We start from the raw sequence: 17,741 nt of genomic DNA on the forward strand, positions 1-17,741 counted from the left end.
TGCATCAGTATGTGTTTGGAATATCTTAATATTCCACATATATACCGTACTGTATTGTTGTGAATACCGATTATGAAACAGTATATCTATAATCACCTGGATAACAATAATCAAGCAATAAAAAATCTTGGAATTAAATTGTAACACATTGACAAGAGGAAACCTGAAGAAAATATTTTCAAATGTAAGGGTTCACCATTAGAAATAGATCTGGTTCCCACATGGAGATGCATAGCCTGACATGGTGTCATAAAACTGACTTGAGTCCTCGGCATCCCATGAGGATTGCCAGCTATGAATGTTACGATGTAAGCCTGCGTTATTTACAGACTTTCACTTGCTTTTATGGACATTCTCAATTTATGTATCTTTAGATGAGGTCTTACACACAAAACCATTACAATTCCATTAAAAAACAACAACTAATGGATTCCACACACCTTTAATTGATTTTTTTGGTACATTCCCCAGGTTAAGGTCTCTGCTGAAGATTCACGAAGTTGTATTTGTCACATGCAAACAAGTATGCAGTGAAATGTAAAATGTATATTGCACTGTACTGCAGAAGCGGTACAATATAAAACAAAAAGATAAAATACACAACGTGATTTCTATGCTATAGCAGCATGTATACAGTGTAACAATGAATGAAGAGGTGACGATATACAATATCCAGTGTCTGTCAGGCACTTGTAGTGTTGTTTGGGATTGTCATTGTCATTGTCAGAGAGTGTGTTTGAGTGAATCGAAGGGGGCACTGGTGGGCTGGGCATTGATATTCCTGATGGCCTGTGGGTTAAGATGGATATTGTGCTACTGAACATATTAAAATACATCAATGTCGTAAACAAAATATATTCAAATGTTTTTTTTCGTTTGTCATTTATTTGAAATTTGAAATTCTATTATTTGAATGAAGATTTACTAACTAATTCACACTGCCAAATACTGCACATGAGTGACTTATCTTGTTATCATCCTATGAAATAACTGGTTTCTGCGTACTTATATATTCATTACTACCGTCAATGTCTGACATATATACATATATATATATATATATACATATATATATATATATATATATATATATATATATATATCTACATATATATATATATATATATATATATATATAGATATATATATATATATATATATATATATCTACACATATATACTTTATATATATATATATATATATATATATATATATATATATATATACTTCATCACTGGTTCACCTCTATTTGTTGAAATTTGCATTTATACACTTCAATATTCTTTGAAGTACTGGTACTAAGTCACTTCATAATTTACACTTTACACTATGCACTTTATAATTAATATTGTTTCTGCCGTCTGTTCTGTTGGCCCTGTTTGTTCTGTTCGTCTTTACTTTGCATTTACATTTTAGTTCTTTGTATTTTTATTGTCTTTCATCTTTTCCTGTCTTTTCCACTGCTGCTGGGCTGTTAATCTACTCTCTCCCTGTCTGAGCCTGTCTATTTTGTAGGGGAAGTGCGCTCTGCTTTCTTTCATTTTGAGAAATTAAGGAAATATATTGACTATCAATTTAGGCTCAACCGTGCAATATTTATACCAGGGTTCTCCTCCAAAAATGTAGGCTAAAGTGGCTCTGTGCCCGCATACTCCTTTCCAACGCCACCGTGCTACACTTCCTGATAGCGCTTTCGCGATGCTGACATTTAGTTTACATCATCAATTTTTTCCATTTAAAATCTGAGACAAGAATCTTTCAGCTCTTGGTCCGAGTACAGACGGGTTGGAATTTATGGCGTGGTTGTACCGTTGTGAGCGCTCAATGGAAACAAGTGCCACGGATGTTCCCGTTAAGACGGACCCCATTGAATAGCCTGGCCTTCTTCAAATGATCATTAAACTAAAAAGGTATTTTGAACATTGTGCAAAGATAATCGTTTATTTACTTATTTGTTTTTATTTGTTCTACATATACATTTTCACAATAGTATAGAGTCTATCATAGTGATTTGAGAAGGCTATTTAAGTGCCACAGGAAAGGCAGGCCTTCTTTGGAGGCTGATGATAGTGGTGGGCCTCCTTGTCAACACATGTTTCGACAGTACAAGCAGTTACTCCATAGGTTAGAAAGCCACACAGAACTCTTTGTGACATGCAGAATATTGTTCCTTACACTCTGCCACTAGGTCAATCATTTCCTAAGTTTGACACATAGCTTCCAGTTACATAATTTTATGAAACTTTCATAACTAAACATAACCAGAGTTAGTTAATTGCCATACAGATCTCCCTTCAGGGCTTCTACAAATGAATGCACTTTTTGGAAGTCTATTGACAAGACTGTAACACAAAGTGATGAACGTTCGAAAATGATATCTCAACACTACACCCATATTAATATCGTGTTTCATATAATGTCTGGTGTGTAGTAGTAAGCACTAAGCATTGCCTTAAGGCTGCCAGTTATTGTTCTAATAATGTAAATCTGATTACTGTTTTCTGTTTATGTATTCTTCATAAATTTTGACTTTATTTTATGTGATATTCCAGTATTGAAAAGAGCGTTAAATAGGCAGCTCAAAGTGTAATGTGAATTAAAAGATATTAAATATTAATTTGTGGAAAATAATTATTTTTGCTTTATCCTGAAAGGTAACAAATCTGTACACATAAAACTGTGCAGTGTGCTATAATTTAAGACGGAATAAGCAATGCATTAGAATTTGTACTCATGTACGCATGGTAAGTAAGTAGGTAATAAACCCCATATGAAATGTTAACCAAAGCTATAAGAGGGTTTACCCATAATGCCCATATTGAGGGTGGGCTTACCCTGCGGACTAGTATATAAGAGGACCCAGAGGGATGAACAGCTCTCAGGGCAGTTGAGGAAGTAACAACTAGTGGTAAGTCAGAATGTAGATCCAACTCTCATGCATTAAAACTTTAATGCTCTGTTTGACATTCACTTAATATTCTTGTGTAATTTAGAGATTATAGTTATGCAAAAATGATGTTATCCCCTATGACAGCACTGAGTAGCCAAGAGTCAATTTATGAGGTTCTTTGATAGATTAATTAATTGTATTTGCTTAATTAGTATGTAAGTGTAAAACTATAGGCCCATGTACAAGTAAAGGTAATTTTATATTGAATGTAATTGTTCATTACGTCTTTTTCCACATCAAAAAAACAATAACAAATAATGGAGCTGAATGAACTATATTGTCTCCTTTGAGGAAAAGGGCTTTACTTGTACGAGCACCAGGATCACATTTCCATGGCTTTTTAGCCTATGAATCAGCCTAACCAATCACACTCTGGTATCTTTGTCATAGTCACCATGGACACTGCACATGTTGAAGGATATGGCAGAGGTAGCAGGTTTATACACCTTTTTGCATCCATATTGGTAAACTGCATTCATAGACATATAAATATAGCTATCTGTTTTATGTATTGATCAATTATCTTGATAGCAGTCGGCACTACAAGCAAATGTTTCCTTGCAATGCGGCACATGAATAGGGTTGCTTTTGATGACATGATGCTTATTTTAATGGATTATACAGTATTGAAACATACTCATGAATGTTATCGTCCATTTCTGCCAAGTACGTTCCACTAGTTGCCACTTAATCCTACACACTGGACCTTTAAACAAATATAATCTATTGACCACATGCATTGAATGACCAATGCATGTCATGCAGTGTGATTGTATTTTAAGAAATATGAACCAGCATTTTACAATACACTGCACCTCGCCATGGTGCTACAACTTTTTTGGGTCATGTGAAATTGTGCAATTAACATGTCTTTCTCAATTTAAGAGCTGACACTTTAAGATTTCTCATTGGGAAGAAGAACAAGGTAAGAGTTATTTCACCCAAGCCACACTGATCTGTATAAGAACAATTTGAGCATGTGAGATACATCAAAACATATCATCATCTTTGTCTGACAGTAAGCTGCCACCATGAGATGGCCCATTATGGCAAGGCTGCAATTTACCTCCGTAAGCCAGAAAAGGAGAGGCTTGAGTCCCAGAGCGCGCCCTTTGATGCCAAGAGTGCTGCATATGTGGCTGATGCTAAGGAGCTGTACGTCAAGTGTACCATCCTTAAGAAGGATGGTGGCAAAGTCACTGTTAAAGTCTTGGCTACAGAGGAGGTAGGCTGCTATTTATTTATTGCCATGCAGAATTATTTTTGCAATTTCCAAATGTCACTTTTTTTTGTGCCATTTTTAGGAGAGGACCGTAAAAGAGGATGATGTCACACCCATGAATCCTCCCAAGTACGACAAAATTGAGGACATGGCCATGATGACCCATCTCAATGAAGCCTCTTTGTTGTATAACCTCAAAGAGCATTATGCAGCATGGATGATCTACGTAAGATATTTTACCAACTAAATGAAGTAAGATAATACTTAACAATATCACAGATCATATTAATGATCATCTCTGAATGATCTCCTACAGACCTACTCCGGGCTGTTCTGTGCCACTGTAAACCCCTACAAGTGGCTCCCAGTGTACGATCAGGAGGTTGTCAATGCCTACAGAGGCAAGAAGAGTATGGAGGCACCACCCCACATCTTCTCTGTCTCTGAAAATGCCATCCAGAACATGCTTACTGGTATGTATAAGGAAATCTGGCAAAAATAAATGTAATGATGTATGGTCGAAATGTCTGAGAAAATGTAATGTAACTTTAATTGATTTATTTTGCAGATCGACAGAATCAGTCTGTCTTGATCACGTTAGTTTAAACCTGTTGATGTTTAGTTGGATTAATTAAATTTACAAGTACAAAATTACCTCACAAAAATCTCACGAGGAATCAGACAATGTAAAAAATTCGATATTACCTCCATTTCCCACCCAGTGGAGAATCCGGTGCTGGAAAGACTGTGAACACCAAGCGTGTCATCCAGTACTTTGCTACCATCGCAGTGAGTAGTGACAAGAAGAAGGACCAAGCCCCTGGAAAGATTCAGGTATGCTTCAAAAAACATAAAATCAGTACACTATATATAGAAAAAACACAAAGGATGTAGGATGCCCTGAGAACTGAGTATCAATCCTGGAACTTTCCTCAGAGGGGTCACTGGAGGACCAGATTATTGCTGCCAATCCCCTGCTGGAGGCCTACGGTAATGCCAAAACTGTGAGAAATGACAATTCATCTCGTTTCGTAAGTACAAATTTAGTATGTCAAACAAATGCAATGACATACTCGATCTTTGACAATAACTGAAATGAGGCTTTTCTAAACAGGGTAAATTCATCAGAATCCATTTCGGTGCAACTGGTAAACTGGCCAGTGCTGACATTGAGACGTGTAAGTATCTTGTACCCAAATAACACCGAATTAACTCTCATCATGGGGGGAATAGGTTTTGATCTAGTAATGTGAATCAAAACTTTATGCTATTATTTTAAAACCTTGAAGATCTGCTCGAGAAGTCCCGAGTGACATTCCAGCTTCCCGATGAGAGAGGCTATCACATCTTCTACCAGATGATGACCAACCACAAACCTGAGATTGTTGGTGAGATGGTTTAGTAGTGAGAAATAAATGTTGCAGTAAGATGTATTGTTATATAGGGTTGCCTTTAGCTTATCATTCAGGATTCTGAAGTAGAAAAATAACAATTAGAATCATTAAAGTGACCATTTTCTATTTTCTGCAGAAATGGCCCTAATCACCACCAACCCCTACGACTTCCCCATGTGCAGTCAGGGTCATATCACTGTGGCCAGCATTGATGACAAAGAGGAGCTGGATGCTACTGATGTGAGTCAATGTTTACAACTACCTTAGGTAGGTATTTTAATCGGCAGGGACTAACCGGGACCAGAAAATGTCTTGGGACTTTGGGCCGATCAAAAAACTAGGAGGACTTTAACTCAGTGTTACAGCCTGCGGAATCTACTCAGAATGGTTTCAGCCCGATCTCAGTGCGCTCTGCTCTGTCCGCGTACAGCAGAATCAGGAAATCTCTGTACATTACAAACCAAGGTAGAGTTAATAGAGACTCTTTGAATACTCTTTGAATTTAATTTCATATTATATACTTTATTTTCCTACAGGATGCTATTGATATTTTGGGTTTCAATGGTGAGGAGAAGAATGCCATCTACAAGTTCACTGGTGCTGTGCTTCACCACGGTAACATGAAATTCAAGCAGAAGCAGCGTGAGGAGCAGGCTGAGCCTGACGGCAATGAGGGTGAGTTAAAAATGTTTCTCTGAACTAATGTTCTCTATCAGTACAACAGTATGGAGCAGCTGTGCATCAACTTCACCAATGAGAAACTGCAACAGTTCTTCAACCACCACATGTTCATTTTAGGATGCCCAACTGCATCTTGATGATGCTGTCAGAGGAGGTGAAGACCTGAAGGAGCAGGCTGCCATGGTGGACCATAGGAACGGTCTCATGGTGGTGAAATTGAGGAGCTGAGGGCAGCTCTGGAACAGACAGAGAGAGGCCGCAAAGTGGCTGAGCAAGAGCTCATTGATGCCAGTGAGCGCGTTGGACTTCTGCACTCTCAGGTAAACAAATAAACATATTCTTCAAAGAAATGCTCCCAAGTTTCCTAGAATCTTTATATATTTATGTTATATATATATATAATATATATTTATATTTATATATTTTTTTAGAACACAAGTCTTCTGAACACAAAGAAGAAGCTTGAAACTGACCTGGTCCAAGTCCAGGGTGAGGTGGACGACACCGTCCAGGAAGCCAGGAATGCTGAAGAGAAGGCCAAGAAGGCAATCACTGATTTGATCTGTTTGATATTATTTGTTAATTCATTGATTTGGAAATTGCTTGAACTCTCGATCAATATTTTATATTTTATATTAGGCTGCAATGATGGCTGAGGAGCTGAAGAAAGAGCAGGATGCTAGCTCTCACCTGGAGAAGATGAAGAAGAACCTGGAGGTCACAGTGAAAGACCTGCAGCACCGCCTGGATGAGGCTGAGAACCTGGCCATGAAGGGTGGCAAGAAGCAGCTCCAGAAACTGGAGTCCAGAGTAAGATACTGGAACACATGGATGTATTTACATTTCCAGCATAATAAGAGTATATTTATTGAACATTTTGATTTCTTAAGGTGCGTGAGTTGGAAACAGAGGTTGAGGGTGAACAGAGACGCGGAGTAGATGCTGTTCAGGGTGTCCGGAAATATGAGAGGAGAGTGAAGGAACTCACCTACCAGGTATGCCAGCTTATATTGAAAATAACATTTAAATCAATGAATATCAGAAAAGATTACAGTCAAGAGTTTGGGGCGTAACCATTTTCATTACTTTAGACTGAAGAGGATAAGAAGAATGGTGCCAGACTCCAGGATCTTGTTGATAAGCTGCAGCTGAAGGTGAAGGCTTACAAGAGGCAGGCTGAGGAAGCGGTAAGTAGAAACGATGTAACAAAATCAGGTTGTTGCATCAATTTTGTACTTCTTATTTAAACTAGAAGTACTCCTCCTGTTCCTACAGGAGGAGCAGGCCAACTCTTACCTGTCCAAGTGCAGGAAGGTTCAACATGAGCTGGAGGAGGCTGAGGAACGTGCTGACATCGCTGAGACTCAGGTCAATAAGCTGAGGTCTAAGAGCCGTGATGGTGGCAAGGTAAGATCATCACTGTATAATGGTCAGTTCAAAAGCTGGGAGATTTACCACTTTGCAACTTGTCCAGGTGTACAAGGCATTTCAAACACACTATAAGCCCATTGACTCAGAAAGAAATTAAATGCAAACAAAAATGTTGGTTGGTTTAATCATTATCTTTTTTTTTACCTTCCCCTGGGAAAGGAGGCAGCTGAATAAGATGTAATGCTTCATTGTACATTTATAAATGCATGTCATAAAATATGACTTCTTGTTTATAGTATTTTATGAGCTGCAATAAAATATTATTACAAAGCATCTTTTTTGTGGGTCGTTTCACTCATTACTTCATTATTTTGACTTACAATTGGCCATTCACCATCATTTCACCAACTTTTTAATTTTAAACTGTCGATAATAGTCAAAGTCAAAGTCAAAGTGTGTTTATTGTTGCATGTACCAAATTGCTTCAGCACAGCAAAATTCTTACGACTTGGCAAGCATCATTCATCTACGTAATAATGAATATGAAAACAAAATTGTACAGATAAGCACAATTTTGGAATGGGTACCATGAAATATATTATAACAGAAAATGATCACTGAAATATTATATGTATATTCATCAGTTGTTTAATGAGTCAAAGTTGTGCCATGCAAAAGGTTTACTGTACATTTAAGAGCTGAGATAACAATTTGGTAACCTTTCCTTTTACAGTCCCCTAATTACTAGGTATTGACCTGGTTATTAAATTGCAAATCATAGATAATATTGGGTAATTACCACTGGTAATGAGAAGATAAATACAGAGGAAATACAGCTGAAGTACTAAGAAAAACCTCCAATATTACCCATCAATTGAACTAAGTACCATGTAGTTGTAACTGTTTTAGATGGGTAATAACTCAGATATAATTGTGTACTTCCTAGGAAAGTAGTTCTTAGAGGAAGTAAACTGGGTGAATTGTTTTATTTAGTAACGTTGCAGAACATATATGGTACAAGTTGCAGTTAACTGCATGGACAATGGAATTATCTGTTAGAAAAGATATGGTAAGAACCTGGTGATACCATGGAAACTAACAAGGCTTCGTACCCATTATTTAAGAAGATGTACAATGAGATAGATGAAAACTGTTCCTGCAGAGGTTGTTACCAGGTAAGAATTGCTGTAATTTTTCAATTTAGATAAAAACAATTCCGTAATTTCTGAGGTAAATCTAATAAACCTTTTCTAAATGGGTGTTGCTATGAACAACAACTATAAAATAAAATGTAATTTATTGGAAAGTACTATGTTAATTTCTCGATAGTACATAATTAAACATGGGCTGTTACCAACATATACCTTGATGGGTAATAGAAGAGGTGTTTCTAAAAATCGGTTGCCTACTTTCCTAGGAAGTACACAATTACATCTGAGTTATTACCGACCTAAAACAGTTGCAACTACACAGTACTTAGTTGAGTTGATGAGTAATAGTGAGAGTTTTTCTTACTATTTCAGCTGAAGTTCCTCTGTATTTACCTAGTGATCAGCGGATTGTTAAAGGAAGGGTTACCAACAATTCATACTGGGGAACAAACAACCCCAAAATAATTCTGAACCTCATTAACGTTACTTTTGTCGTCCTTATTCGCGTTGGCACAAAAAAATCTCATATTAAATGGGGTGGGGATCCTTTAACCTGAGAACAACAAGTCCTGTATCCATAAAGGATATGCCTTATTATGTTAATCATTAATGAGTTTGACACTTTAGAATAACGGTAAAATCACTCACCATTAATTAATAACAGTTAATGCAGAAATAAGCATTCACCCACAGTTAATTAAAAGCATTAAGTAAAAAACTAACGGCTAGTAATCATTAACTGATGGTTTTAATCATGAATAAGGAACTTATGTAGTGTTTTACATTGTTGTGAACAATCAAAAGTAGATTTTTGCGTACAGTACATGTCATTCAACAGGCCAATGTTTTCATTGGCGATAATCCAGCCGAACTAGCCTGAAGCTCCAATGACGGCACCAATTGTCCTACAAATGTTATATTTTCTTTAAATTGTCCTCCTTAAAACAATGTCTGGGGTCATAACCCTCACTTTATTACTCTACCTCAACTATCAACTGCACCACCTCCATGATAGCAAATTGAAAAGAGCAAGAAGATGCAAAGTAATGAAGGGGTTCATAGTCTGTGGACGGACACAGGGTTTTAGTTTTATGGGGGGCCTATAACTATGGTTATTTCCTTTAATAGGCTTTTGGGATGCCATGTGATCCATACGGTGAGACCCTGCTGCACCCCGGTACGCCCGGGCCTACGGTGTAGCCAGACATCAATGCAATGTACACAGGCATGCAACTACAAGTAGATTGTAGTAAGTTGTACATTTTTTATTAACAAATTTTAATCGAGGCAATTTTTCCCCCTGCAATATGTAACAAAAACTACTAGTCCAAAAACAATAGAATTTATTGAGACATACACGTACATGGATTTTTCGAAAACACACTATTCAAAGAAGTACGCATCGAGAGATGTAAAAATAGAAATACAAAATTTATATTGTATCATTTTCCTGCACTGTGAGTCTGCTGCGTGACGCGTCTTGGCCTCAGTATAGCAGTTCTCATTGATAAGAGTGTGAGCGTTTTCTTCATTATATGTTATAGAAATTTTTGATTTCTTCATATAGTAGCTGTGCAATAAGCAGGCACTAAATAAACCTCTTTAGAGTGATTCAAGACCACTCCGCTTCACATTGGGATAGTGCTTCACCCTGCTTCGGTTTAGTTCATAGGAATTACCGGCTCACTGTACATTATACCTAACTGAGTAAATTGGCAGGGAAAGACGCTAGTCCATGTTCACAGCATCCTTACATTTTCAGAAATTAAGGGCGTATTCACAACAGGAAAGCCCTTAGTTCGATGTCTATGGTCCGGACCAAAACGCAATGTTTATTTTTTGGCCAGGTGCGGTTCCTTTTCACATTGCAATTTTCCCAACAGTCCGAGAATTTGTCAAAAACACACGTGTGTGCATAGATCGTTCAATCATTGGACAAGACGGTCGGGGGCGGGGTAACGCGGGGGGCCGCATAAAAAAAATGAAACAAAGAAAACAAGCTATGGAGATTATGGAGATTCAGCGTGTTGCCCTCGTTGTGCTTATACTGATTGGTTTCATACAGTTACAAACATTTGCAGTACTTTTGGAGCATCAGAGGCGCAACGTAGATTTTTATGATGTTATGCTATCCTCGGACCGCTCGAACGCCTTCTCCCCCATCCATGTACTGAATGTATTAAATGCATCAGAATTTTCTGTTCTCCAACATAGGCTACTTTTTATGTTGCCGTCTGCCCAAATATCCAAAAGACATTTTGTCTTCTCTTCGCTCCATGTTGAGCCACGACTCATTTTTAACGGGTCTGATAACGTGACGTTGATCTTTGAATTTACCGCAAATCAAACAATATAAATAAGCAGCAATGGGAGCCTGTTGCGTCCAAAAAGGTATATTATTTTTTGAACCGGGTCGGACCGAGTGCGGTCGTTTTCACATCTCAAGCGAACCGCTAGAGGGTTCGTTTGGAAGCGAACCGAGACCACCTCTCCGGCTGGGTCTCCGACCGGTTGTTTGGGCTTCACACAAGCCAAAAAGGTCCGCACCAGCTATTATTTTGGTTTGGTTCGAACCAAACAAGGCAGGTGTGAATACGCCCTAAAACACATTCATCAATTCAATTCAAATTGGTTCCAAATGGGCATTGTAGAATGTTGGCGTATTTTAGTGTATCTCTGTGTTCACATTTCTTAGTTTAGGAACAGGCAAGTGCCTCTCCTACTGATACGAGTTGTTATTTCCGCCATTCCGCCATTTGTGATGTCCCAACAAGGACGAACTAACCCGGTCATCTGGGACATAGCCAGGGCCATATACCTTATCAAGGGAGACACTGCATCTGTTATTTTGTTAGTCACGCTTTCTTTCTTATAATACTCACAAAATTTGGTTCGAGAAGAGGGATCAACAGACAAGGAGCACATATGGAGACTGCTACTCACTACCTACACTAAGACTTTTCCACCTACATCTGTACCTGTGCTGTATTACATCCTCAAATAAACAATCTGTTCGGCCTTCTGATCAAACCTGTCAAGTTGCCCTGATCTCCACTTCAAAAATTACTACTATGACGAAAACAGTACGAACAGTTTAGAAATATGCTGAGAAACTTATTTTTAGGACACGTCGGCAAGCGACATATTTTGATTTAATATTAGAGCAGGATCATGGGAAAGTACATGCAGCAAGGGAAACGTTGGCATTATGGGTATTGAATACACAGGTAACAAAGGTGAGTGGAAGTGACCATTGTGGAGAGTTTCTGAACTGGCGGGGAGGCCAAGTTAAAATACAATACAATCAATTGGCTTGGGCTCACGATCAGACTTCAATGATCAGACTTCAACTACAATGGCAATGCATATCAGAATCAGAATCAGAATCTCTTTATTGTCATTGCACAAAGTGCAACGAAATTGGGGTAGAGGCTCTCAAAATAAGTGATTTTTAAAAGAAAAACTAAATGAGAAAAAGGGTTATTTTTTAAAAATATATATAGAATGTTAAAGAACTCAAACAAATATATATATTTTAAAATGTCAGCCAATTTTAAAGGTCAGATTGGTATGATAATGCAATAATTCATAATTCTGCATTATTTAGAGGGATAACAGCCCTGGGGTAGAAACTGTTTTTAAGCCTATTTGTTATATGACTACAATCTTAATAGCTCTCAGTCAGAGAGAGGAAGGGAGATAACTCTAGGTACAGGGAGAATGTATACAATTCATTTTAATGTGAATAGTAATTATGTAAACAAGGTTAATATAATTAGCATATAATTGTATATTATAGTTACGATTGATATTTCCAAGACAGTTGATGCTGGTGAAATGGCATTATTTACAAGAATCACTTCAATCACCAAGATTTGGCCAGTCTCACCCATACACCCTGAATTACTTTATACTGATGCATGTAATAAGTTTGCTTGTAAACATTAGACAAGCCATGAGCAAAAAAGATGATGCAACTAGACCATTAACAAATACTTAAAAGGCTGATCAAATCACCCCTGTAATCAGATTCCAACACTGCCTTCCTATGCACGTCAGAATTTACCTCAAATTATGTCAGCCTTTAATCAATTATAAGCACTTGGTCAAAGTACATTTCTGAACTGCTCACTGATGAACAACCCCCTGGACAGCTTAGGTCATCAGAGCCTGGCCTTCTAGAACAAGAACACAGAATTGTGCAATACAACATTGTTTAAAGTGAACACACCGATTTGTTTAGTGAATGGGGATGATGGCAGGGAACGAAAGCAATGTGTGGCTCTATCTGTTTTTACATGCCAGCCAGATGCATCCCGGACCACATTGGGTCTCCGGGATTGCAGCTCCCTGGACATGGCTTGCCGGGGTTGTACAAGAGCTGAGCTCCTTTAGCATTCCAGTGTGTGCCTCACACACTGGATTAGCGGCTGGCCATCCAGGTCAGCAGCTAATCACTTTCCCCCATAGTGATGTAGGGTGCGTTCTGAAGAACATGAAGTGAGAGCAAGATCTTCCTCTTTGCATGGCCTATGCATTCACCTCCTATTTGTGGGTGTGAAGCACACACAACACACAACGAAGAGCATGGACTGGTGGAACTGGCACTGCACAGCCTTGACATACTTTGGATTGCTGAAGAGTCATTTAAAAACTGCTCGTATATGTTGGCCATGACATATGGCCAAGTGGACCAATGTATACAATCACCTGGGCTTGAAAGCTTTTAATTCATTCCCCTCATGGTTACAGAGTAAAGTGAAGAACCCAGCCTTGATGTGAAAGGAAGAGGGACTGTCACAGCTTTGTGGTTATGCTTCTCATTGGACTTTATCACTGTGATGGACAAGATAAAGAGGCAATTACATCAAAATCCACAGCCACAGGTCGATGGAGCAATGCCAGGGACATTGAAGACCTCCTTTAAATCCCTGTAGTCCGCTCGATTGCAGTCTGGAGATATATAGATAATTCAAGAAAACGGTAAACTCATTTTCAAAAGGTTAAGGTGTATCATAATTTCTGTGCGGGGGCTGGCTCTTGCTAACCTATATTAGACTTGCATCAGTATGTGTTTGGAATATCTAAATATATCACATATATACTTTACTGTGTTGTTGTGAATACCAATTAAGAAACAGTTCATCTAAAAAATCAACGAATAATAAAGCTTGGAATTCAATTTTAACACTTTGACGAGAGGCAACCTGAAGAAAATATTTTAAAATGTAATAGTACACCTTAAGAAATATATCTGGTTCCAACAGCAAGATACATAGCATGGTGTCATAAAACTTACTTGATCCCTAGGCATCCCATGAGGGTTGCCAGCTATGGAGGTTAAGATGTAAGCCTGTTTTATTTATAGACTTTCACTTGCTTTTATGGACGTTCTCCATTCATGTATCTTTAGATGAGGTCTAATATACTATACAGATCTCACCATGTTACAAACACTGCAATACGCAGTGGACTATACTAATGGAGACTTTATAAAGCCCTCATTTGGCAAAACATTTGTTGCACATCTTTTTAATATTTGTTCCCTGAGGGCAGAGTAGTGTTGTGTTGTCCAAGAGGCAAGGGGCCTCTAACATGGGATAATTTAATGTCTGATTGACTGTGGATGAGTCCTACGAGTGGTGAGATCAGTTTCCAGACATGTTTTTGATCTCGCTTCAGCTGCTTAATTTGTTTAGATCAAATTGTGTTTTCAATGAGTCTGAATGTTCTGAGCCATGAGACTAAATCAAAACCCAATTTAATAAAAACAAAGTGGGGCAAATTTGCTAGAATTTATTTAATATTGATAATACATGAATATATTAATAATACCAATAACAATAATTAGACAACACTAGTGTATCCAAAGACTATCTAAGATGTTACCAAATTTTGATGTAGTCTTTTCCAGACTTTATAGCCAAATTAAATTGGAAATTGTTCTTGCTGAAAATATTGATGATGAGGACTTCTCACAGATGTGAATATTCACAATGGGACTGCACTGTTGTAATAAAATGTTTGTAGAAAATGTGTCCTATGATTTCATAGGACCCATTCAATTGAAACTAAATCATATACATATGCATTTTTGAACTGAGCATTTATAATTTTGTTGATTATTACCTAAATAAAAATGTAAATAATTGACACTGCTAAGACTGAGTTCAACAAGCTGAGAGTTACGATCTGTGATGGTGGCAAGTTAAGTTTCCAAAACCATTACAATTCTAATAAAAGAAAAAGCTAATGGTTTCAACAAACACCTTTATTTTTTTTCATTACCCAGGTTAAGGTCCCTGCTGAAGATTCACAAAGTTGTATTTGTCAAATGCATACAAGTATGCAGTGAAATGTAATGTGATGGTGATCCCTTATGATCCTGCAAGCTCTGGTCCTACATCTCCTGGTCTACAGGAGGTATAACACAATATCAATTTGAATGAGATGGATATTTTGCCATAGAACATATTAACATACATCAATGTCATAAACAATATACATGAAAATGTTTTTATTTTTCAGTTTGTCATTTATTTCGAATTTCAAATTATCTTATTTGAATAAAGATGGACTAACCAATTCAAGCTACAAAATACTGTTCCTGAGTGACTAATCTGGTTATCATCCTTTGAAATAACTGGTTGCTGCATACTTATATATTCATTACTACCGTCGTTGGCTGAAACAGAGGTCAAAATGTATGAAAAATAATTATGCCTTCATTATCAATCAGCTAATACTGAAATAGATATTCTGAAATAATGAATTTTAATCCACAGCTAAATACAGAAATAGTTTTAGGACAAAGTATATATATATATATATATATATATATATATATATATATATATATATACATGTATATATTTAAATTTGCATTTATACACCATAATATACTGTGTAAGTAATGGTACGCAGCCAATTTAGAATTTACACTTCACACTTAATAATTCATATTGTTTATACCGTCTGTTTTCATAAAGTTATCTACTCTCTCCCTGTCTGAGCCTGTCTATCATGTCGGGGGCGTTGCACTCTGCTTTCTATCACATGGAGAAATTAAGGAAATATATTGACTATCAATTAGGCTCAACCGTGCAACATTTATATCAGGGTTCTCCCCAAACCATTTTGCCTAAAGTTGCACTGTGCCACCATACCCCTTCCAGCGCCACCGTGCTACGTCCTTTTTTCCCATTTAATTTCTGAGACGGTTTAATTGGTTAAAAAACTAATAGGAATTGAGTCTCTTTAGGATCAGCTCTTGGTCTGAGTCAGACTTGTTTGACGCGGTGCGACACAGCGCACAGTGGCTCGTCTGGTGTGTTACGTCTGCTTTGAGTTCTTTAGTAGAAAGAGAATGCACATCAGATTATCCCAGTTAAATACAATGGCTGTTGGCATTGTATTTAACTGTGGCACGTGAAACAGATGTTCCTGTTAAAAAAGACACCTTTGAATGGGCTAGCCTTCTTCAAATTATCATTGAACTAAAAAGGTGTTTTTTACATTGTCAAAGGTAATTGTTAATTTATTTGTTTTTGTTTGTTCTACATACACGTTTTCATGTTTTCACACAAAGCTCTTTATGACATGCAGAATCTTGTTTCTTACATTCTGCCACTAGGTCAATCACTTCCTAAGGTTTACACATAAATACCAGTTACATAATTTAATGAAACTTGCATAACTAAACATAACCACAGTTAGTTAATTGCCAGTCTAGTCTATCGACAAGACTGTAACACAAAGTGAGAAAATGAAATATATATGCAGCACTACACCCATGTTAATATTGTGTTTCATAAATAGTCTGGTTGGTAGTAAGCATTAGGCATGCCTTAAGTTCTTAAGTTCTAATAATATGCATTTGTTCACATTATTGGATTATTCATACATTTTGAGCTAATGTGAATTAAAGATTGTTAAATATTAATTTGTCGAAAACTATTAGTGACATTCTGGATTTGCTTTATCCTCAAAGGTAAAAAATCTGTACACATAAAACTGTGCTGTGTGCTATAATTTAAGACAGAATAAGCAATGCATTAGAATTCATACTCATGTACACATGTAAATAGTAAGTACGTCGGTAATAAACCCCATGTGAAATATAAACCAAAGCTATAAGAGGGTTTACCCCTCATGCCCATATTGAGTGTTGGCTTACCCTGCGGGCTAGTATATAAGAGGACCCAGAGGGATGAACAGCTCTCAGGGAAGTTGAGGAAGTAACAGCTATTGGTAAGTCAGAATGTAGATAAAACTCTCATGCATTAAAACTTTAATGCTCTGTTTGACATTCACTTAATATTCTTGTGTAATTTAGAGATTATTATAATTATGCAAAAAGTATCTTATCACCTACGGCAGCATTGAGTAGCAAAGACTCAATTGATGAGGTTCTTTGATAGATCCATTAATTGTATTTGTTTATTTAGTCTGTAAATGTAAAGCTATATGGCATGGCGTACAAGTAAAGGTCCTTTTATATTGAATGTGATTGGTCGTCACGTCTTTTATCACAGCAATAAATAATAACAAATCATTGAGCTGAATGGGACTATACCGTCTCCTATCCCGGAAAAGGGTTTTAAATGTACGAGCACCAGGATCACATTTTCATTCTACGAATCAGATTACCCGATCAGAGTCGGGTAACTTTTTTTCATGGTCACCATGGACAATGTACATGTTGTGGGATATGTTATAGGTAGCAGGTTTTTAATTTTTTTTCTTATTGGATCCAAAGTGGTAAACTGCATTCATAGACACATAATTATAGCTATCGGTTTTATGTATTGATCATTTATCTCCATAGCAGTCTGCGCTACAAGCAAATGTTTCCTTGCACTACGGCACGTGACTATAGGTTGCTTTCGATAAAATTATTCTTATTTCAATGGGATTATACAGTTATTAAAACATACTCATGAATGTTATAGTCCATTTCCGTTCGAAGAGT

The 17,741-nt window shown here is 37.1% G+C and overlaps 2 protein-coding genes and 1 pseudogene across 2 annotated transcripts; all 3 read left to right on the forward strand.

Annotated features, from left to right (window-relative positions):
• The first annotated feature begins 3,987 nt into the window (after positions 1-3,987).
• LOC115541339 (myosin-4-like) lies at positions 3,988-6,265 on the forward strand. The gene is made up of 10 exons (XM_030353014.1): positions 3,988-4,176; positions 4,256-4,399; positions 4,490-4,646; positions 4,742-4,769; positions 4,896-5,007; positions 5,112-5,204; positions 5,288-5,351; positions 5,463-5,561; positions 5,704-5,807; positions 6,104-6,265. Exons 1-10 carry the CDS (start codon positions 3,988-3,990, stop codon positions 6,263-6,265), a joined length of 1,152 nt encoding a protein of 383 aa, XP_030208874.1.
• A 4-nt stretch (positions 6,266-6,269) lies between these two features.
• LOC115541340 (myosin heavy chain, fast skeletal muscle-like) lies at positions 6,270-6,799 on the forward strand (annotated as a pseudogene).
• A 78-nt stretch (positions 6,800-6,877) lies between these two features.
• On the forward strand, positions 6,878-7,924 carry LOC115542554 (myosin-7-like). The gene is made up of 5 exons (XM_030354846.1): positions 6,878-7,058; positions 7,139-7,243; positions 7,340-7,435; positions 7,524-7,655; positions 7,833-7,924. Exons 1-5 carry the CDS (start codon positions 6,894-6,896, stop codon positions 7,851-7,853), a joined length of 519 nt encoding a protein of 172 aa, XP_030210706.1. The 5' UTR covers positions 6,878-6,893; the 3' UTR covers positions 7,854-7,924.
• The last annotated feature ends 9,817 nt before the right edge of the window (positions 7,925-17,741 follow it).

The sequence above is a fragment of the Gadus morhua genome, chromosome 4 (assembly GCF_902167405.1).
Source record: "Gadus morhua chromosome 4, gadMor3.0, whole genome shotgun sequence".
NCBI classification, from domain to species: domain Eukaryota; kingdom Metazoa; phylum Chordata; class Actinopteri; order Gadiformes; family Gadidae; genus Gadus; species Gadus morhua.